The following is a 19,220-nucleotide window of genomic DNA, read 5'->3' as shown; positions in this document are numbered from 1 at the left end:
TGCTGATGCTTTCTTTAGTTTGGGCTACACTACACTAAAAGGAGAGCAAATGTTTGTTGATTCTATCACTTCAAATACAGGCCAATGACCAAGGCAATGTCTGGAAAAAAAAACCAAAACACTTTAATTTTTAAGACAACTGCAAGCACCTCAAACAATGGATTATTATTACAACACTTGTTATCTTTTCACAATCTAGTTATTGCAAAGGCATATGGATAAATGTTAATGGACAAAGTCAAGAAAAACGAGGCACCTTAATGAATGTGAAAGTTTAAAAAAAACCTGACATTCAATCCACTGACTTCTAAAAGAGGCTAGAGAGACCTCCGTATATTACATTCTAAAATGGTATTGCCTACTATGGTTTGTGTCCTGGATTCTACAAGTTTAAGGAAATGCATAAACAAAATTGTGTGCAACCTGCAAAGGGAAAATCATTTTCTCAACTTCGATGCATGGGAAGACAACGAAAAAGCTAGTAAAACTATCGTAGCCACACAGAAACGTGATCCCTGCTACCTCGCAGATGTTAGGATCGTGCCTGCTGCTCTAACTGTACATACCATACCTGGGTTTTGGACAAACACAAGCAAACTTTTCCAAAAAATATATATATATTTTTTTCTCATTCCATACACTGCACATGGTTTTGTTGTCCGAGTTAATCTATGTAGAGTTTAACTTACAGTGTTTGGAGGAGGCAACACCACATGGTACCGGGCTATCACATTTTTAAAGGGAAATTGCTTTTTCTTTAAAGTACTTTTAAAAATATGCAAAAATATGAATGGGAGTGCCAAAACTATAATACGTATTTCAGAATGAAAGCGTGTCTTTTCTTGCTTTAAAGTGCCATATAGGGAATGACATAACTCAGAGCCACTTTGTTTAAAATCCAATGTAAAAAGGACTGTTAGGGAATGAAAGGTCTGCACAGCTCCTGGGAGCAGTTCAAGTCCGCTACATGCAACTCAGGCTACAAAGCACTCAAGACTTGGTAGCTTTTCTGAAATTTGAGTCCCCATCCCATATTTAATGGAAATCAACATTTACAGGGTGCATTTACATACACTATAATACAGGAATGATGTCCCTTTGCGAGAAGATAAAATTGTACATTTCCTTGCTATTTCTTGGTTCCAACTTGATAATTTCTTAAGATTGTAAATTATATAGTACTCAGCTAAAATATTTCTTCATAAATAGTTACAAAACCTGCCAAAACACAAGGGGGAAAGTATTTTTTGTTCAAAAAAATTGACATTTGAATGTCACACAACACAAGAAACAATGCTTAGAGACATGTTATTGTTTCCAGAAGAAAGTGGGTCAGTAAACTACTAAGCTGAAGACAAAAGACTACCCTTCCCCAGGATCACAGTGCACAAAAAGCAAAATGTCAAACAACAGTACCTCAAAGCAAAATAAAGGTCTGAGGATGAAGCCAGCTCACTTGTAATCCTGTTAAAGAATGAGAGTCACCGTTTAGGTCCAATGTACTGGAAAACATTTGCTAGCTCAGAATGCTCGATTTGTAGAATCTGCTAAGAATTCAACCAAGGATGCCGAAGGCATTCGCCAGCTGAGGCTCGTTTTTCTGGAACCATTTCTAACATTGGGATCAGGAAATCTGTAAACTGTGCAGCATCTTCATGGGGCCAACCATACTTTTCCACAAGGACATCAAAGAGGCTCCAGGGCTTCAGCTTGGTGATATGCCGCAGTTCTCCTACAGGGAAGAAACAGGCACCGTCAGGAGAGCTCGGGTGTGCGCTTCCCGCCGGTGGTGCAGCCAGGTGTTCAAGGAGGCGGACACCTACCTGCCCGACACTAAGCAACGCCAGGAAAGGCCGGCCTTCCCCTCAAGCAGTAACCGCTAGTTCTCTAGGCTGTGTCGCATTTCACGGAAGCTTGGCAAGTGCCAGTAAGGGGGTTCAGATCAAGAGTCCCGGGCTCCTCCAGGTGTCCCCCCCCCACGTCTTTTATTTGTAAGGAATGACAAAGGCACGCTCTCTCCACTGTGGGGTCTTCTACAATTTGTAGACATGCTTAGGAGAAGCTCAAGCTGCGTACAGAGCCCTGGCCCGTCCCCTCTGCTGTTACCCACACAGAGAAAGGAGTCTTGCCCTCTGGACAGTGCTGTTTTGGAGAATCTCTCTGATGCTATAGACAGACTTTATCTCACTGTTCGACACGTAGCTGCTCCCTAGATGTGACTACCGAGCCCGACGTGCGGTGCTCAGCGCGAGGGAGGAACGTGAGGGTCCGTCTGTCTGTCTGTAACGGGCCACAAGCAACCAGCGGCTCCCGCACGGGGCGGCGCAGCTCAGCGCCAACCTGAATCAAACAGCGCTCATTTCTACATGCTCGGGGACAGGTCTAAGAGGTCAGGACGTCAAAGCTTGAGGTTGAACTCTGAAAGCGTGTTGGCTGCAACGTAAAAAGAGTAGGTTACAACTAGCCCTGGCTGACCTGATGGTGACGCACAGCGATGTAGATGGTCCGAGGACAGGGCAGCCTTTGTCATAATAGGGGAAAAAGTTGCTTTAGGTCAAACTACTAAAAGGTCAGGTTACCCTTTAGGAGTAAGTCCCTTCCTCTTCCACTCAGAAATTTTCCCAGGCCTGTCCGTGCAGAGGCCCGTGGGCACTCGCGGTCTCACGCACGCTCCCCGCGCGTCGGCCCAGAGCACCAGGCCTGCACCCGCCGCACGCCCCCCACACGCCCCATCTCCTCGCCCCTTCCCCTTGCTCCGCTAAGCCACGAGTGAAGGTTTTCACGATACGCACTAAGAGGCGAGCAGTGCTGTGCGTCCAAGGTCGTCTCAGGATGCCTGGGCCGGCTCACCCATTGAGGCATCTCCATTTAGACCACCGACCACCCCCCTCTTCCATTAATCACAAAGAGAATCAAAGAACATTACAGGAGACTAAGAACAAGAGAAAAAATGACCCATAATTTCACGCACAAGGATTTTTTTTTGGGGGGGGGGCTCACATGCTCTTTTAATTCTGTTCTTATGAGCTGGTACCTCTATAGTGCTGTACTCATCAAGTGCACAGAATTTGGAATAAAACTCTAGGGAATGTTTTTTGTCAGAGACAGTGTGTAAAATCATCTGAGGACGGAGGCTAGAGCTCAGGGTGGTTACAGAACTGTAGGTCAGGTCTACTTCTATGAGGGAAGTGGACTTGACATCTTAGGGGAGAAAGTGTTCCCCCCTGTGGAAGGAAGACCGTGTCACTGGGAATGAAGTCTGAGCAATCGCTGGAAGTTCATCCCCTTTAATCTGGAAATTCCAGCTCTAGGAATCCAGCCTAAGAGAATAAACCCTAGCACCCACCACCCCACACCCCAAACACAGACACTGCAAAATTAGAGGTGCTTGTGAAATGCTCGGTGATAGGCAAATGGTGGCTAAACAACCAACCAACCATCGGACACCTACTTGATGAACACTATTTAATATTACCTAATAACATGGAGTGAAATTATATGGCACAATGTCTGGTACCAGAAGAATTGGATCGCAAGAGTAATTTTCAAAACGCCCTTAAAGATGCAAAGCAGGTGCCCCCAAACACCAGCTTCGTTACTGGTTTTCTAGGGACTGTGGCTCTCACCGGAGCAAGGATAAAGGACACTAGGGAAGTTCACATCACACATCACACGCTAAAACCAAGTTCTCTGGAAAGGGAGAACCCTCCACTACTGACCTTCATCTGTTCTGGCCCGGAGCAAACATGCCGTGGGTTTAAATGGACGCACCTGCCGAGCTGCAGTGTCTGCGGAGACTGAGGAGGAAGCTCTGTCGGGGGGTGCCACTTTTAAACTAAAATTCATCAATAGGCATCAAATTAAGTACAATCTTTTATGAAAAGAGAGCAGCTTTACTGTGCTGGATGCCTTAAAACCTGCATAATAATAGTGATGAAAACAATACACAGCCGAAAGGCCAAAAAAATCTATTTATTCATACCTCACTAGCTAGAAACCAACACATTTATTTCCAATGTACAGACTAAAATACCTAACTTCCGTTGGCTAGGTAGTCCCACACAACCATGTGCAAAGACGCTGTAACAGGAAAACATGCAACATGCAACACAGTCCTGAGCACCAACTGGTACTGAACACACACCACCACCGCAGGAACAACACCGAACTGCCTCTGAACACAACAGACATGTGGGTCATGTAGAGCTGGAAGAACTAATGCCAAGAAAAAAGCCAGGATGTAAACTGGCCCAGGCCCTACGATCACATGTACAAGTTACTGTGTTCAATTCAATACGAAACACAGTCTTCTAAACAGTTGATCAGGTAGGAGCTCACTCATACATGGAATTTAAGAAAACAAACAGATAAACAGCGGCAGGGAAGAAAAGAAAAAACAGAGAAGGAAACAAACCATGGGACACTCTTAATGACAGAGAACACGGAGGGTGGTGGAGAGAAGGTGGATGGGCTGGATGGGGGATAAGCGGACAGCTGTCAACTGATGAGTGGGGAAACCAAACACGGTCACCCCCACACACACCCGGCACAGCACAGGGTACTGTACAGGCCACCACACATGAGAGGAACTGGGAGAAACCATCTCCAAGTCCACGTACTGCACGATCCCGTTTATAGGACCCGTCCAAACAGGGAAACCGCAGGAGGCAGAGAGCAGATCCACGGGCGCGGGGGGAGGTGGCGAGAGCAGGGTGAGCGCCACAGGCACCCGGTTTCTGGTTGAGAAAGAAGACACTGAAACCAGCTAGTGCTGACGGCCACGTCAACTCTGGAATACACTAAAAACTACTGAACTGTATACTTTATTTTTTTTAAGATTTTATTTATTTAAAGAGAGACACAGAGAGAGGGAGGCAGAGACACAGGCTGAGGGAGAAGCAGGCTCCACGCAGGGAGCCCAACGCGGGACTCGATCCCGGGTCTCCAGGATCAGGCCCTGGGCTGAAGGGGGCGCTAAACCGCTGGGCCACCCAGGCTGCCCTGAACTGTATACTTTAAAAGGGTGAAGGGTCTAGATTACATCTCAATAAAGCTGTTATTAGAAACAGTACAAACCGTAGGACGCCTGGGTGGCTCAGTGGGTGCGCATTTGCCTTTGGCTCAGGAAGTAATCCCGGAGTCCAGGGATCGAGTCCCATACCGGGCTCCCCTTGGGAGGCCCCCTTCTCCCTCTGCCTATGCCTCTGCCTCTCTCATGAATAAATAAAATCTTTAAAAAAAAAAAAAAAGTATAAACCTTACAACAAAATAATGACTTTAAAAGAATTCCAACACTGTTAATGCATGCAGTAAAAACAAACACTCCACTAATTAGCAGCTCATAATAAATGATACAAATAAATGGGATGAACTATAATAGAACGTAATTGAACCTGTTACAGCAGCAATTTCACTACTTTCTTGGCATGATACGCTCAACTTCAAAATGAAATGTTAAAAACACTGATTCGGGCCTATGACCAGCTGTGGCCCATGGGCTGCTCTTTTCCAAAACGTCTGCTGTGTTCAGTGTCACCACTGTCTGCCTCCACGGCGCGGTCTCATCACTACAGCACCCTCCTGTCTTACACCCTGACCCTAGCTGGGGGGCCTCGATCGTGCAGCCTGCAAAGAGGGTGCAGGGCCGCCGCGGGGGTGCCACATGGGCCCTCCCAGGCCGACAGGGACACAGCACCACTGCTTCTGGCTCATAAAGGCTTCCCTCCAAAACCAAGACCGAACACGGATTCATGTTTTTGAATTTATTAATAAGCACTTATTGTGTCCACTCTGCACCAGGCTGTGGGGATCCCGCAGCAAATGAGACACACTGAGCCCCTGATCTCACAGAGAATCCTCACAACTCAGAAATGAAAAAAGTGAAACTGTAATTAAAGTAGTTCACATCTTGAGAGTTTCAGACTCCCGAGCATGAGGAACCTCTTCTAGTTATCTGCACCGAGTCCAGCTCCCTCGGAGATGCGCCCTGTGCCGGTGCCTGGCACCTGCTGGCACCTGCTGGCACCTGGCTGGCAGGCGGCAAACGGCAGAGCCTGACAAGTACCCAAGTACCGCCACCTGAGGCCGAGCCAATCACACTCGGGCTCACCGCCCACAAAGGGCTTCACGCTTCACGGAAACGTGACCATCTGCTGATCTGGGGTGATTCTAGAGAGAAGTTAAAATCCTTCTAACAATTTTCATCTCAAACACTAGAGGTTAAGAATGCAGCACACGGCGCCTCTTTTAGAGAGTCCCCTTCAGTTCTGAGGCTCTCTGGAGCCTCACCCATCAGGGGCCCGTCACAGGGGACCTGCAGGCACTGTGCTGCCCATGCTCTGAAATTTCCAAATGCAATTTGAGGTCTTTGGTCCAGCACAAAACATCACTCCCAAACATTCGAACACACTGGACTGCCTTACCTAGCATCAAACCAGTTTTTAAAGTCATGGGGTCCTGGGATCGAGTCTCACATCGGGCTCCCCCCAGGGAGCCTGCTTCTCCCTCTGCCTGAGTCTCTGCCTCTGTGTCTCTCATGAATAAATAAAAATTAAAAAAAAAAAAGTAAACCCCTCTGATATTTCCATTCTCAGCAAAGTCTTACTAAAGTGATGGCCGCCAATGGGTCAACACCACGTCGGTCAGCGGCGCAGGCCAGCGTGCCCCTGACAGTGCTGTCTGTGCCACTGCCACCTGAGGCCTGGGATGCTTCTGGAAGAATAGTCCCTCTTCTGGGGACGCGTCTTATTAGCCTGCTTTCACTGCCATCACAAAATACAACCGAGTGCCTTAGAAATAAAAATGAACAATGTATTCCCCGCAGTTCCGGAGGCTGGTCGTCTGACATCGGGCTGTGGCGGGGCTGGGCTCTGGTGGGCCTCTCCCGGGGCGCAGACTCCTCGCGTCGTCCTCACAGGGCACATGCAGCCCGGGAGTCGTCCGGGGTCCTGTCCACAAGGGCACTAACCTGTCCATGAGGGCCCCACCCTCATGACCTTATGTACTTACCAAAGGCCCCACCTCTTAATATCATCACCTTTGTGGGCAGGTAGTATTCCACCTAGGAATTTGGGGGGGGGGGGCACACCTTCAGACCATAATAGGACAGAACAAGGACAAAATTCACAGAGATGCTTATTTCTACTGGGGCACATCTCCACACACTGACCAAGACGGCTTTTATGGATGATCTCTGGTGGCTAATGTCCGCATCCCAAGGAATGACCTGCTGGTTATTAAACCTTAACAGGGGATCCCTGGGTGGCGCAGCGGTTTGGTGCCTGCCTTTGGCCCGGGGCACGATCCTGGAGACCCGGGATCGAATCCCACGTCGGGCTTCTGGTGTATGGAGCCTGCTTCTCCCTCTGCCTGTGTCTCTGCCTCTCTCTCTCTGTGTGTGTGACTATCATAAATAAATAAATAAATAAATAAACAAACAAACAAACAAATAAATAAATAACCTTAACAGGGTGAGAATAGCAATTATTTCCTCTGCCAAAAAATCCAGCTCCATTTAAAAATTCTGGGCCAAGAAATGAATAAAACTAGTAGCACTTTTAAGTAAGAAGATGTGAACACAGAGCCGACGTCCCCGGCTCCAGGTGGGGATGAGCCCTGTCTCCCGCCCAGGAGGACAAGGAGCACTGTTCACTCCCTCTCAATTGCTGGCTGTTTTCCAAGATCATGGAAGCAATTTCCTAAGTTTTTGATTTTTCTTTTATCAATTCTGGCACAAAGATACTAAAAAATTTTTTTTCAATGGATACATTTAAGGTTTCATTACTTCCAAAATGGATATTCACACAAGTCACTTGGGGAGGCAGGACAAAACCCATCTTTAATGTAACAACACATCATTCCCCTCATCTTGGGGGATGTGGTGAAATCTATTTTTATGAGAGGCCCTTATTCATCATAATCCTGCTTCTGTGATTTCTGTAAAAACCCTAAATCCCCTCTCATCTCTACTTATTATAAACAAACAATGATCAGGACCTAAGTCCCAATTCCCAGTCATTTTAGAGGATTTCCTGCCTTGTCACAAACTCTCCTTTACATTCAAGTGAAGGAAAAAAGTAACACACCACGTCACAATGTTTTCAGTCTATCTTTACCAAAGATGCCAAATGCATTTAACGCTGCAGGTCACCTTCCAACAAGCTCCTCAAAAAATAAAAAATAAAAAAAAAAATAAATCCCCATGCACGCAGGCCTAAAGCCCACGCACGCTAACAACCTGATGACCCAGCAGCACAGGAGCCGGGCAAGCACCCGGTACTCCCACCAGGGGGTGGGCAGTGGTCGGGCACAGACCACGAGCAGTCCCAGGAGCAGCGGACGGAAAGGCCGCACGACCACTGCCCTCCAGCACGAAGGGCTACAGGGCGGAGGGCTCCAAGCTCAGGGCCGCCACCACCCGGCATCAGCTCACCTCAGCAAGGGTTCCAGGCCCCGGCCGGGTCTGAGCTGCTCCCCAGTAGGTGCGGTCCCCAGTGGCCTGGGGCACAGGCAAAGCCCAATGGGCACAAGTGGCTCGGGGCAGCTGCCTCCAGGAACAAACCAGAGCACAGGACTTCATTTTGTTGCCACTGGGGTCTGTTCCATTTGTCCCCCCCACCCCAGCCCCACGTGCACAGTATGTGGCTCCTGCCCCACGGACAGTGGACCGAGAATCGCAGAGCCCAGGCATCCTAAGCAGCTCCTTGCTGCAGAGGACAGGCGGCGGCAGCTCGGTGAAAGCAAGTACCCCCGTGTGCCGTCGGGGCTGTGGGTCCCGCCGTGCGTGAGGCTGGAACCTGTGCATCCGCCTATGCAGACCGTCCGCTTGGCTAAAGGAGCAGGTGCTACGGTCCCGGGCTCTGCGGGCTGCCCCCGCCCCACAGCAGCAGGTCAGTGATATCCCCTCTTTCACGGCAGCGGCCGGCAGCTCCTGGCCCACCCTCCCCTCCAAGCCCGTATCACACAACGGCGACAGCGGGGGCTGGACACTCGCCGCACCGAGTCATGTACAGCCATGTCGTCCGGGGCCAGGCCATCTCTCACGGGCTCTGGAGACATCCTCAAGTATGAAGAAGGGGTCTGCCTTGATTAGAACAGAGTTCCTCAGGCCACAATGAATCCCAAGCCATAATCATCCTGAGCTTTCCCTTGCCCCAAGTATTTTCAGGTAACATTTTCTAGAAGTTTCCTATGGAAGCTTAGTCTGCTCTCTCAGTAGTACTGTCTAGAAGTTCATCCTGTTTAGAGTGTTCTCGTTTATAACTCTGCCTTAGCAAACATGACATGACCTACTATGGTGCCATGCACTGCATAGACAACTCTTACACTTTTTTTGAACAACCACACGCCCTGAAATCGCCCCACCCCGACAGGGAAATGGAGGTTCAGAGGGGACATGAAGTGGAGACACAGCCAGCCTCAAAGCATGCGCAAACCCCAGCTCTGTCCCTAAACACGGTTCAGCGGCAAAGCCGTCCTACCGCCCCTCAGGCCTACTGGGGCCCACGTGTGAGGGGAAGCACGGACCTGGCCGTGTGACCCAGCCTCGAAGATCAGGTAGGCTCTTGGAACTCAAATTAATACAGGCTATCTACAGGACAGTTCTCCCTAACAATCTTTTCTCCAGTAGTAAGTCTTTAAAAGGTAATAAGAAAATAACTGCATCTAGTTACATATTTTCGAGATTGCCCACTGGGTGATCCCAGGACAGCTGCGGGTTGTGGTCACTGTCCCCTGAGGAAGTGGAACAGGAAACTACCAGGTTCGGCACAGTTAATTCTCAAACTTTGTGTGTTTAACAGGGATACGTAGAGGATGAAACAAGGACTGGTCAGCTCAATATCACCAAAAGGTATAATAAAGGATTATTCCTCTAAAACAATACCTTACTCACAGGAAGATAAAAAGTCAAAACCAGTTCTCTAAATCTGGCTAACGCAGAGAGTAACAGAATACCAAGGACCCTCAGAAATTTCTAGAAACTCTATGTCCTGCTCACAACCAACTTCAAATGTTTATTATTAAAGTGTGTTGCAGCCCTTTCCGCTCCAAAAAATCTGAGCTGGAAAAACATGATTCAAGAGGCCCAACATGCTCACACAAAAGAATATGGCAGTGGGAAAGGGTCCTTTTAACACTAAATTCCTGGGGCTTCTGGGTATTTTTAAAAACTGATTACAAACTAGAGACTAAACAAGGCAAAGGAATGATTGTTTAGGGTCACGTCAAGGGAAGATCGACAGACCTGTGATATTCAAGTAAATCAGCCACAACGCAGTGTGAGTAATGCAATGGGAGAAAAAAGCCGGACTTCTACGCGTGTGGGGCACAGAGTTTCACGGGCCCACACCCCACTCTGGAAGTAGCTCACACAGACCCAAGGTGACATGGAGGCCTGTTCATCAAGTCCAGTCCTTAGGCTGCCTCTGCTCCATGGCAGAAAACCCTGCAGTTCCAAGAACAACAGCGTGGAAGACGCAAAGTCAAGTGTAGCTGGTCCCTAAAAATCACGTCCACTCCTTTTTACAAATCCACAAATCCACAGTTTGGGCTCAGAATAGGAGAGGGAGGTGGGGAGGAGACCAAGGGTTTCAGGAAGGTTGTGCTCTTACAAAATCCACACTCCACAGACACGGGATGGTTCAAGCTTAGGTCTTGACAGCTTTCTTCAGCAGATTTTCCCACCTGCAAGGGTCCAGGTCTTTCTCCACTGCCCAAATGTGAATGCACAATTTCTCCTTTGGGGGGAGGATTATACTGAAAATTAGTGTTGCATAAATACCGTTACCTTTTCTGGTGAAAAACTCCTTGGAATATTTCCCCAACATAGCGTATTTTCGAGGGACTTTCCCCAGCAGTTCAATGATCAATGCTATGTGATCTGCATTGGGAAACATTGCCAGCAAAACAGAAACACACGACAGTTGAATCAGTACACTGCATGCAGACACTGCTACCGCCCGCGCAGACAGAAACAGAGCGCGACCTGCGTGATCCAAGCACGGGCTTTGCCGGTGTGACCGGATGCACGGGGTGACCACAGCACGGGGCAAGTGTGGCCTTCCCTCTCAATTTTTAAATCAGCATGGGAATTTTGTTAGGTTGCCTTTTGAATTTAGGAGACAGCTCTGTCACCATTAATGCTACAGGCAGCTGCTATCCCGTTTCTGTCTGCATCGTGGCGTTTTTCAAAAAGAAGAGGTACTACCTCTGCGATTGAAGAATTCCCGAGAATATTTTCCAGACAGAGCAAAGTGCCTTGGGATACTGCCTAGCAGCTCTATGATGTGGGCTATGTGGTCTATGGAGGAGAGAAAAAAAGGATACGGGAATGGGAGGGGCACAGGGAAGGATGGGATAAAAGAAGAGGGGAAAAAATTGAAATTAGTAAAAAATCAGAAATAGATTCAAATCAACAATGTCTGCAGCACATTCATGCAGAGGCTTCTGGGGCTGGCAGGCCTCAGGCACCATCTGGAGCATTAACGGTGACTGTGCCAGCTCACCCCAGGCCACCCCAGCATTGCAAGCAAATAAGCATGGAGATGGTCAGGTTTACAGATGGAATTCAAGCCAGAATTCCCAGGTTTTCAACTCAGCTCCCCAACAGGACAGAGAAATGGGCAGTGGATCAGTGGACAAAAGGACCACAGAAAGGCTTTGCAATTCCTACAGCCTGTCGTCTCCTGGCCGCTGGGCGCCAGGCCCGAGCAAGTTCAGGCCAAGGGCTCTCCACAAAGCTGCCCATCTATCAGGCCTGAGGGGGCTCCAAGCCCAAGGAAGAGCATCTGAACTGGGCGTTTGAAAACCAAAACACAGCTCTGTTTCAGTGCAGGAATACATTCCTCTCCAGAAGCTCAGGCCTCTCCGGAGACCCAGCCTGAGATATTCAGCAGCGAGTGATACTCACCTTCGTCTCTGGAATAGTCTTCCCCAGAATGCGGTTCAAACAAATAATCTCCCGTTGCCAGCTCAAATGCCTAGGACACAACAGATGACACGCTAAGATGACACGCTAAGATAACAGATGACATTCCCACTCTGGGAAGTGGCCCCCGAGTGGCCCCCGAGGCAGCAACTGTTTCTCCTTGTACAAGAGACGTTTTATGAGGATCTGATCAACCCAAGGAGCCTTCTAAAAGAACTCAACACCAACCTTTTTCTTCCTTCCAAAAAGTTCAAAGAAGTCTGAGAAATATTCTTACATCTCCTCCACCGGAGGATGTAAAGGCTGCGTACGCCCCTCATCTTGCAGGAAGCATGCTGGCAAGCAGCCGTGTGCAGGCCTAGCGGGGGACTGCACCCCAACTCTGAATGGCAGGACCCAGACTTGATCTAGGACCAGGTCTGACTCAGGCCTTCTCTCAACCTGCAAGCTCATCTGGCCCCGAGAGCAGGTGAAGCGAAGACTCTCATGTCTCAGTAACCAAGAACCATGTTCTGTGTCTCATTTCTTTCATTTCTGACTCAACCAAAGGGAAATCGAAAGCCACAAAGAAGGCTCTGTGGCTCCTGCTTGGTGCCCTGGGGTGGAAAGAGCCAGGTAAGGAAGGCAGGGAGAGCTGGCCTGCCTCCTGGGCTGCCACTGCCTGCTCCAGCAGCCAGCCTGGAGGGGAAGGCGCGGAGGCCCCACGTTTCCATTTCTATCAGTCTTCTCCCCTCGTTATCAAAAAACCCCCTCAGGGCCATGAGTTTAATTTGCTAACATATATAAAGATGGTAACTGCTGTTGCTCTGAGGATCCAATACCATGTTTTTAAAATCTTTTTTTAAAAAAAGGAAAGGCTAAATCCTATTTTTGGTTTTCCCATACTTCAATTCTGTATTGGAGCTTGCTGTTCTGAAAGGCACCGGGGGACTTGCCCTCCCCGCATCCCCCCATTTCCACCCCTGTCCCTGAGCACATGTGGAGGAGCGGCTCCCCACCACTGCCTTCAAAGAACCAAGGGTGGCTGTGCTGGGGCATGACCACAGCGCCTCACTTTTTTTTTTTTAAGAAAAGAAAAAAGGAGGGAGGTGGGGTAACAAGATGGTTGTCAGCTACCCTGGGAGAGCACCAGCTCAAGAACTCGGGATCCTGCAGGGCTGGACACGCCCAGTCTCAGAGAAAGCTGGTCAGGGAAGGTCCTCACCTGGGGCCTCTCCCCTCCACACAGTGAACAAGATACACCGATCTTGGGTCAGGGCACAAAACCTCACACGTGGCCACAAATCCGAAGGGAACAATCAGATTTCATGGTGAATGTCCAGAAGAGTCTTCTTGGCTTGGGACGAGCCATGAGGAAAAGGAGAGACCCCCATGGAGAAGCCAGGAGAAGCCGCTGCGGAGGCTCCAAGGACAGTGCCACAGAGGCTCCTAACCCTGCTCTGGAGCCCTTGCTCATGCAAACATTTCCGTCAGGCTGAATATATTTCTTAGAGCCAAGCACTAAGACATGTCAACTGAGTGTTCTCTGAAAGATGGCCGTTCTGATTAGCACCCGTGTATTTTCAATGAAACACTCAAATCTAAGAAGCCCACAAAGAAATGATCTAAAAGAAAAAAGGAAGAGGAGAGGTAAGATGGAGGAGGCTCTGGTCCTGGTTCTCTGAAGAGTGACGGGAGCTCTCAACCCCGCAGCCTCTGCAAGACTTACTGCCATTTATGTCATCAAAGGCCTCCACGCCTCATCACCAAGAACAATCTGGAGCTTTAGTACAGCTTAGCATTATGAATTTAATATACTGTTGTATTTCTAAACTTTAACACAGGGATGGATGGGGAAACACTGTTTACCAGGTTCTCTAGGAAAAACAAAAGGGACCTCTCAGCCTTGCCTTCAGGGATGGAAGGCAGGGGTGGGGAAACGAGGCTTGCCCCCTTGGGGGGGGGGGGAACTTCACCATGACAACAATCAGCTGATTTTAAAAGTGTTTTAAAACTCCCCAAGTAACCCTCAAAGCCCTGAGGGAATTTATGCTTAATTTGGGAGGAAGGGGAGGAAGGAGGAAGGAGACAGTCTGCTACTTCTGTATCCCTGTTCACAGGAGGAGGAGCGGCCAGGACGCGGACACCATGTGGGGGGACAAGTCCTTACCTAATGGAAGGCAAGACACACAACCTGACACAAAAGCGTACCGACGGTTCCACATTATTCTCCTACCTCTGTGATCTTGTCCTAGTTTTCCGGTTATATCATCAAAATTTAACACCCCAAATTAGAAGCACAGGTTTCAGAGTTGAAAGAGCCCTCAAGAGTCTAATTCAGGGCAGCCTGGCAGGGCCCCTCCTGTGTCGCTAGGGACACCTAAGGCTTGACCTCACCACATTCCGAAACGGAACATTTCTCCCCACTTCCCATTGGCCTAGCCTCGGTTCCCGCCGCTTCCGGGGCCCCCACCCACCCCCCGGTCCTGTCCCTCCCCACACCACAGTCTCCACGGTCAAAGCAGCCATCACACATCCACCAATTCTTCTCACCATTCTTTTCCATACATTGCACAGCAAAGACCTAAGTTTTTGATACTCACCAAAAAACTTTATTTTAAAAATTATTATCTGGTATGATTTGTCAGAGCAAAGTAGGAAAACAAAGGCACACTGTTTCTGATCTATTTGGCCACATCTTGCCTCAGATCTTGATAACTTTACACAAACACCTACTTTTCTTCATATTATCTAGCACCACACTTTTTACTGTGGCCTCGGAGGGGACGCAGCACAGCGCACTCCGAAGAACTGTTAATGTCTGAATAACAGACGAGTACGTTTATTACCCACTGCTCCTAGTGAGAAGACGAGTGCGAGGCTTTATATACAAAGCCTCTTACTGTAAATATAAGAGAATTTGGGAGGGGTGGAATTAATAAAGAAAAACATGAAACAGCACCCTAAACACACACACACACACACACACACACACACACACACACACACACACACCTGTGCACACGCGCCCTGGCTAGGGAACAAGACCAAGAAAGAGAAACTGAAATTGGTGTAGAGACGAGAGGCCACTCATGCTCATCAATTCACAGGTCAGCAGTGAGAAGAAGATGCCCTGGTGAGGGCTTGGGGCAAGGTTTAGACACAAACTTGTGATGCAGCCAAAGGGAAGAGGACACGTGGGTGAAAGAAGAGGCGCCCCGAGGCCCTGATGAGAAACACCTTCATGTTTTCCATGCGAACAGACTCGGTCAAAGGGAACACATGCAGCTGCTGGGTCCTGGAAGTCAGAGGACAGCCCGACAGCAATAAGCCAGAATATTCCCTAGATTTTATAGGAGGAGAGATAGGAGGAGAGATGGCACTTAGGGAACTCCATCTCCTTAAGGAGATAAGGTCTGTCAAAGGTCACCAAGAAGGGTTACCTCAGACAACCCTCCGGAGACACCACTGCTTCATCATCCCCCCCAGCATGAGCAGAGGGTAAACCTGCGTATGACCTGCAAGCTTCAGAAACCAGGAGGAATTACTTGGAGTGATCTTTGTCATCAGAGCAGAAGGTGTGACGCTCGGGGCGGTGGCTGAAGAGGGCCTTGAGAAGACACCGATGAAATGAGACCAAGCCGAACCCCAGGACATGCCTGAGGGTCCTTCCAATTCACAACACGCTCAAGACAGCAGCCTTGCCCTCACCCATCCCACAGAGGACAGACTTCACGGCCAGGAAAACTCAGACCACATACACCGGTGGGACAGCCGCATCGTGAGCATTCAGGGGGTGAGCCAAGAGAAGAAAATGGCCAAGGCCGTTCTTACCATACACGCGGTACTCCAAATGTCAGCAGGTGTACTGTAACCTGCTCCTATTAAAACCTCTATGGATCTATACTGACGTGTCTGGATGTCTTCTGTGAAGTGTTTATGCTGGAAGGGAACAGACTGTATTACTATGGAGGGAAACAGACATTAAAAAGAAAAAAATAAAGTGTCTTCTAATATGTGATCATGATCCAAATGTTTTAGAAAGAAGACTCTACTTACCACCCAACAAGCATTTCCCAGGTCGGCAATTTTAACTCTAATTTTATCTGCATTCCGTGGATCCAGGGGATTCACCAACAAGTCGGCCGCCCGGGTTTTTGCTGGCATGAGCAAACAGCAGGACAGTTAGTGCCTGGGATAAGTGGTTTGCATGTGTGCACACGTTTGCCGGGCACAGTCTCCTTTTCTAGGAAAGTGATGGGATGATCACTTAGGCCTGGAACCCTGTACGTTGCACTCAACAGAATTTTAAATTCTTGGTCTCCATCCCTAGAAGATATTTCAGGAGAGAACACCCTGGGCTGCCCAGACACCTCCCTGACCTGGCCTTGTTCTTTCTCCTTATATCCCTGATTCCTTCACCCCTAGGTCAACCCTACTCTCCTCCCCTTGGCATCTTTCTAGCCACTCCTGACTGCCTCAGAGCCCACAATGAACCACATTTAGCTCACTGGTGCATTACTACGTGAAACACGAAGGTAGAGAGAACACGTTCCTGGGTGGCCAATCCCTTTGTAAGTGATGCTCAATTCACCTGGTAACTGCGTCACCTACCTCTCCTGCTTGGGCTGAGCACAGAGATCTCAAAGGGTAGCTGATGACTGATTAATACATACAGGTTAAAGGCCAGAACTAATCATTTTGGGTTTAGCTTTGAACAAGGAATGCTCCAGAACACAGGTCTCCTGAGGCAGCCAACAGGGCAAATCTTGATGTTCCTCTAAGACCTCAAATACTCAGACCACTCTTAACCCCAGAGGGACTCTGAGAGGAGCTCATCAGCCAACACAGGGTTATTAAGCTTCTCTGGGCTCTTGGGGCCCGAAAAGCTTCTCAGATTAAGTCCAGACCCTGCCCATATCAAGCACAGTTAACCAGGGGACAAATGACAAAGTCATTTGGGAAAATAACTTGGAGGAGCCCAGACAGAAAATCCTGAAGTAAGTAAGCGTCTTCATCAATTCTCACACTGACCAAAAGCTTGGACTTTTGGGAGGGATGAGATGTAACCAGGGCTCTTATCATTGCAGAAGTAATTCTTAAATGGTATTTACAGACTAAACAGAAAAGTCCACTCAACACAGAACATTAAATACCCTCTGTTCGCCCCAAACTGGGCACTGCTGAAGCCAACCAAACCGACTTCTGGGTATACCAACACCGTGGAGCCACTCAAGGGGGCTCTGAGTCCCTGGCATCCCCACACAAGCAGCAAGGCCAGCCTGTGCTCACCTGTTTGCAGGGCAGCAAGTAAGCAAGGCACCCAGGAGCTGGGACACCCACAGAGCTCCCCAAGAGGGGCCAGAGAAGTCTGGTCAACATCTTAACCCTCAAGCCCCCTCCTGCAGCTTGTGGATCGACGTGGGTGGGCCAGGTTCATGTGTTCCCTTTTTGCCATCTGCCCTACGACCACTTTCCTCTTTATAAAGACGCTGGTCCACTGTGGACTTCACCAAAGGCAGTCTGAGCCAGCAGAACACACACAGGAACTCGGGAATGACGGGAAGGCAGGCAGCAAAGACCCATACGAGGAAGCAAAATGTAGAGTGACTAGGGGACAGGCAGAGAACAGAGCTCCAGAACTGTACGAACGCTGACCCAGTGGATAGAGGGCAGCACTAGAAATGGCCAGAGGAGTCCCGCATGTCTCTCAATCAAGGAGAGTCAGCAGGCAAGAAAGTGGAATTTGAAGTTTGCAGAACTGGATTCAAATCTGAGTTTTAACACCAACGACTCGTAAGACTCTGGCAAATGGCCTAAATTCTGTGAGGCTCAGTGTTCAAGAAAGAAGAGGAAGGGGTCATGCCACCCCCATCCAAACCAACCAACCAACACCAATCAGCACAGGAGAGCCAAGTAGCCTCCACCCGCCCCCCCCCTGCAGGCTGAGCTTCCACCGGCCAGAACCAAAGGCCCACCGGCTCTCTGCAGAGAAGAGGGGAAGCCAAATTCAGATCAAAGGTCTAAGGAAGGAGGGCGAAGCTCCAGTTCTGACTCAGAGTAAGCTGGCGCCTGAGGGCAGGCCTGTGGAAGAAGGGGTGTGTCCACCACCGGTTCCCAGGTGCTTTAAATACACTTCCCAGAAGCTGCAGAATTCAACTAGGTTAGAGGAAATGCCCTTGAAGAGACACCATCACACAGGTTCAATCCAGGTTCTCTGCATTTAACACCCCTCATTTATGATTACGAGACAAAGCCTCTTTGGTGACAGGCTGTTACCCTCCTGTTTCAGGTCTGTAAACAGTGACCCTGCTCACAATGCATTCCAAGTAACAGGGGATTCATTTCAGAACTTTTAATTGTTTAAGAACACAAAAGAGGCTTTTAAAGGAGGACCTACTTGTATTTCTGACTTCCTTTGCTCAGGGTGATAATTACCTGGGTTAGGGTACCTGACTGCAACCCTCAGAAAAGCCCATTTAAACACAGGGACAGAAAATAATAAAAAAATAAAAAAAATAAACACAGGGACAGGGAATCCCTGGGTGGCTCAGCGGCTTAGTGCCTGCCTTCTGCCCAGAGCGTGATCCTGGAGTCCCCAGATGGAGTCCCATGTCGGGCTCCCTGCATGGAGCCTGCTTCTCCCTCTGCCTGTGTCTCTGCCTCTGTGTGTCTCTCATGAATAAATAAAATCTTTAGTAAATAAACAAACAAACAAACACAGGGGCCCACGTGCTTGCTGTGCACTCATACCAACTTTGCATTGTCCTGGAACTGGATCACCTCCTCTAAGCAATGTGGTGACCTCCCACAGCCCTTCCTTGTTCTCTGCCTCTACCAAGGAGGGAATGAAAAGTGGGAAGAGAAAGGTGGGAAGAGGCCACTTCAGAAAGGACTGGAGCCTGTAAATTACCTCCAATGACCTGGCATCCAAGTGACACTTCATTCCATGTGAGGCAATCTTAGAAAATAGTAAGGTGGCAGTGGTGGTGCCTCCAAGTGACAAGACAGCCGTCATCGCTTATCTGCAAGGCACCGTGCTGGGCTCACATGGACTCTTTATGTACTTTAAAACACCCTTACGATAAAGGCACGAGTACCTTCTCTACATGCAGAGGTTCAAGTGCAAGGCCCATGAAGGAGCAGCACCGGGAGATGTAATGCCTGAGCCTGACCCATTCATTCACCAAGTACTTATTGAGTCCCTTCTATGTGCGATCTTGGCACTGGGAATAGCACAAGCCAGACGTCTAAGGCTCCCCCACCCACACCCCAAATTAGGAAACTCACCCATCAGTAGGAGTGTGGGCAGTAA

At 48.9% G+C, this 19,220-nt stretch overlaps 1 protein-coding gene across 6 annotated transcripts in view; it reads right to left on the bottom strand.

Moving 5' to 3' along the window:
• Positions 1–101: 101 nt before the first annotated feature.
• SRPK2 (SRSF protein kinase 2) overlaps positions 102–19,220 on the bottom strand; it is a 239,137-nt gene continuing 220,018 nt past the window's right edge. For 4 of the 6 annotated variants that reach the window (XM_055301172.1, XM_055301173.1, XM_055301175.1 and 1 more), the window contains 6 exons: positions 15,965–16,065; positions 15,740–15,847; positions 11,909–11,978; positions 11,207–11,299; positions 10,787–10,879; positions 102–1,732 (listed from right to left, as the gene is read on the bottom strand). In XM_055301172.1, coding sequence (XP_055157147.1) covers positions 1,548–1,732; positions 10,787–10,879; positions 11,207–11,299; positions 11,909–11,978; positions 15,740–15,847; positions 15,965–16,065 — 650 coding nt within the window. In that variant the 3' untranslated portion in view covers positions 102–1,547. The remainder of the gene's footprint in view (positions 1,733–10,786; positions 10,880–11,206; positions 11,300–11,908; positions 11,979–15,739; positions 15,848–15,964; positions 16,066–19,220) is intronic. The other 2 variants (XM_055301176.1, XM_055301177.1) reach the window with 2 other exon arrangements.

Source organism: Nyctereutes procyonoides, unplaced genomic scaffold (assembly GCF_905146905.1).
Source record: "Nyctereutes procyonoides isolate TBG_1078 unplaced genomic scaffold, NYPRO_anot_genome, whole genome shotgun sequence".
Classification (NCBI taxonomy): domain Eukaryota; kingdom Metazoa; phylum Chordata; class Mammalia; order Carnivora; family Canidae; genus Nyctereutes; species Nyctereutes procyonoides.
Note: the sequence above shows the minus strand (reverse complement) of the source record. Positions and strands in the feature narration are given on the sequence as shown.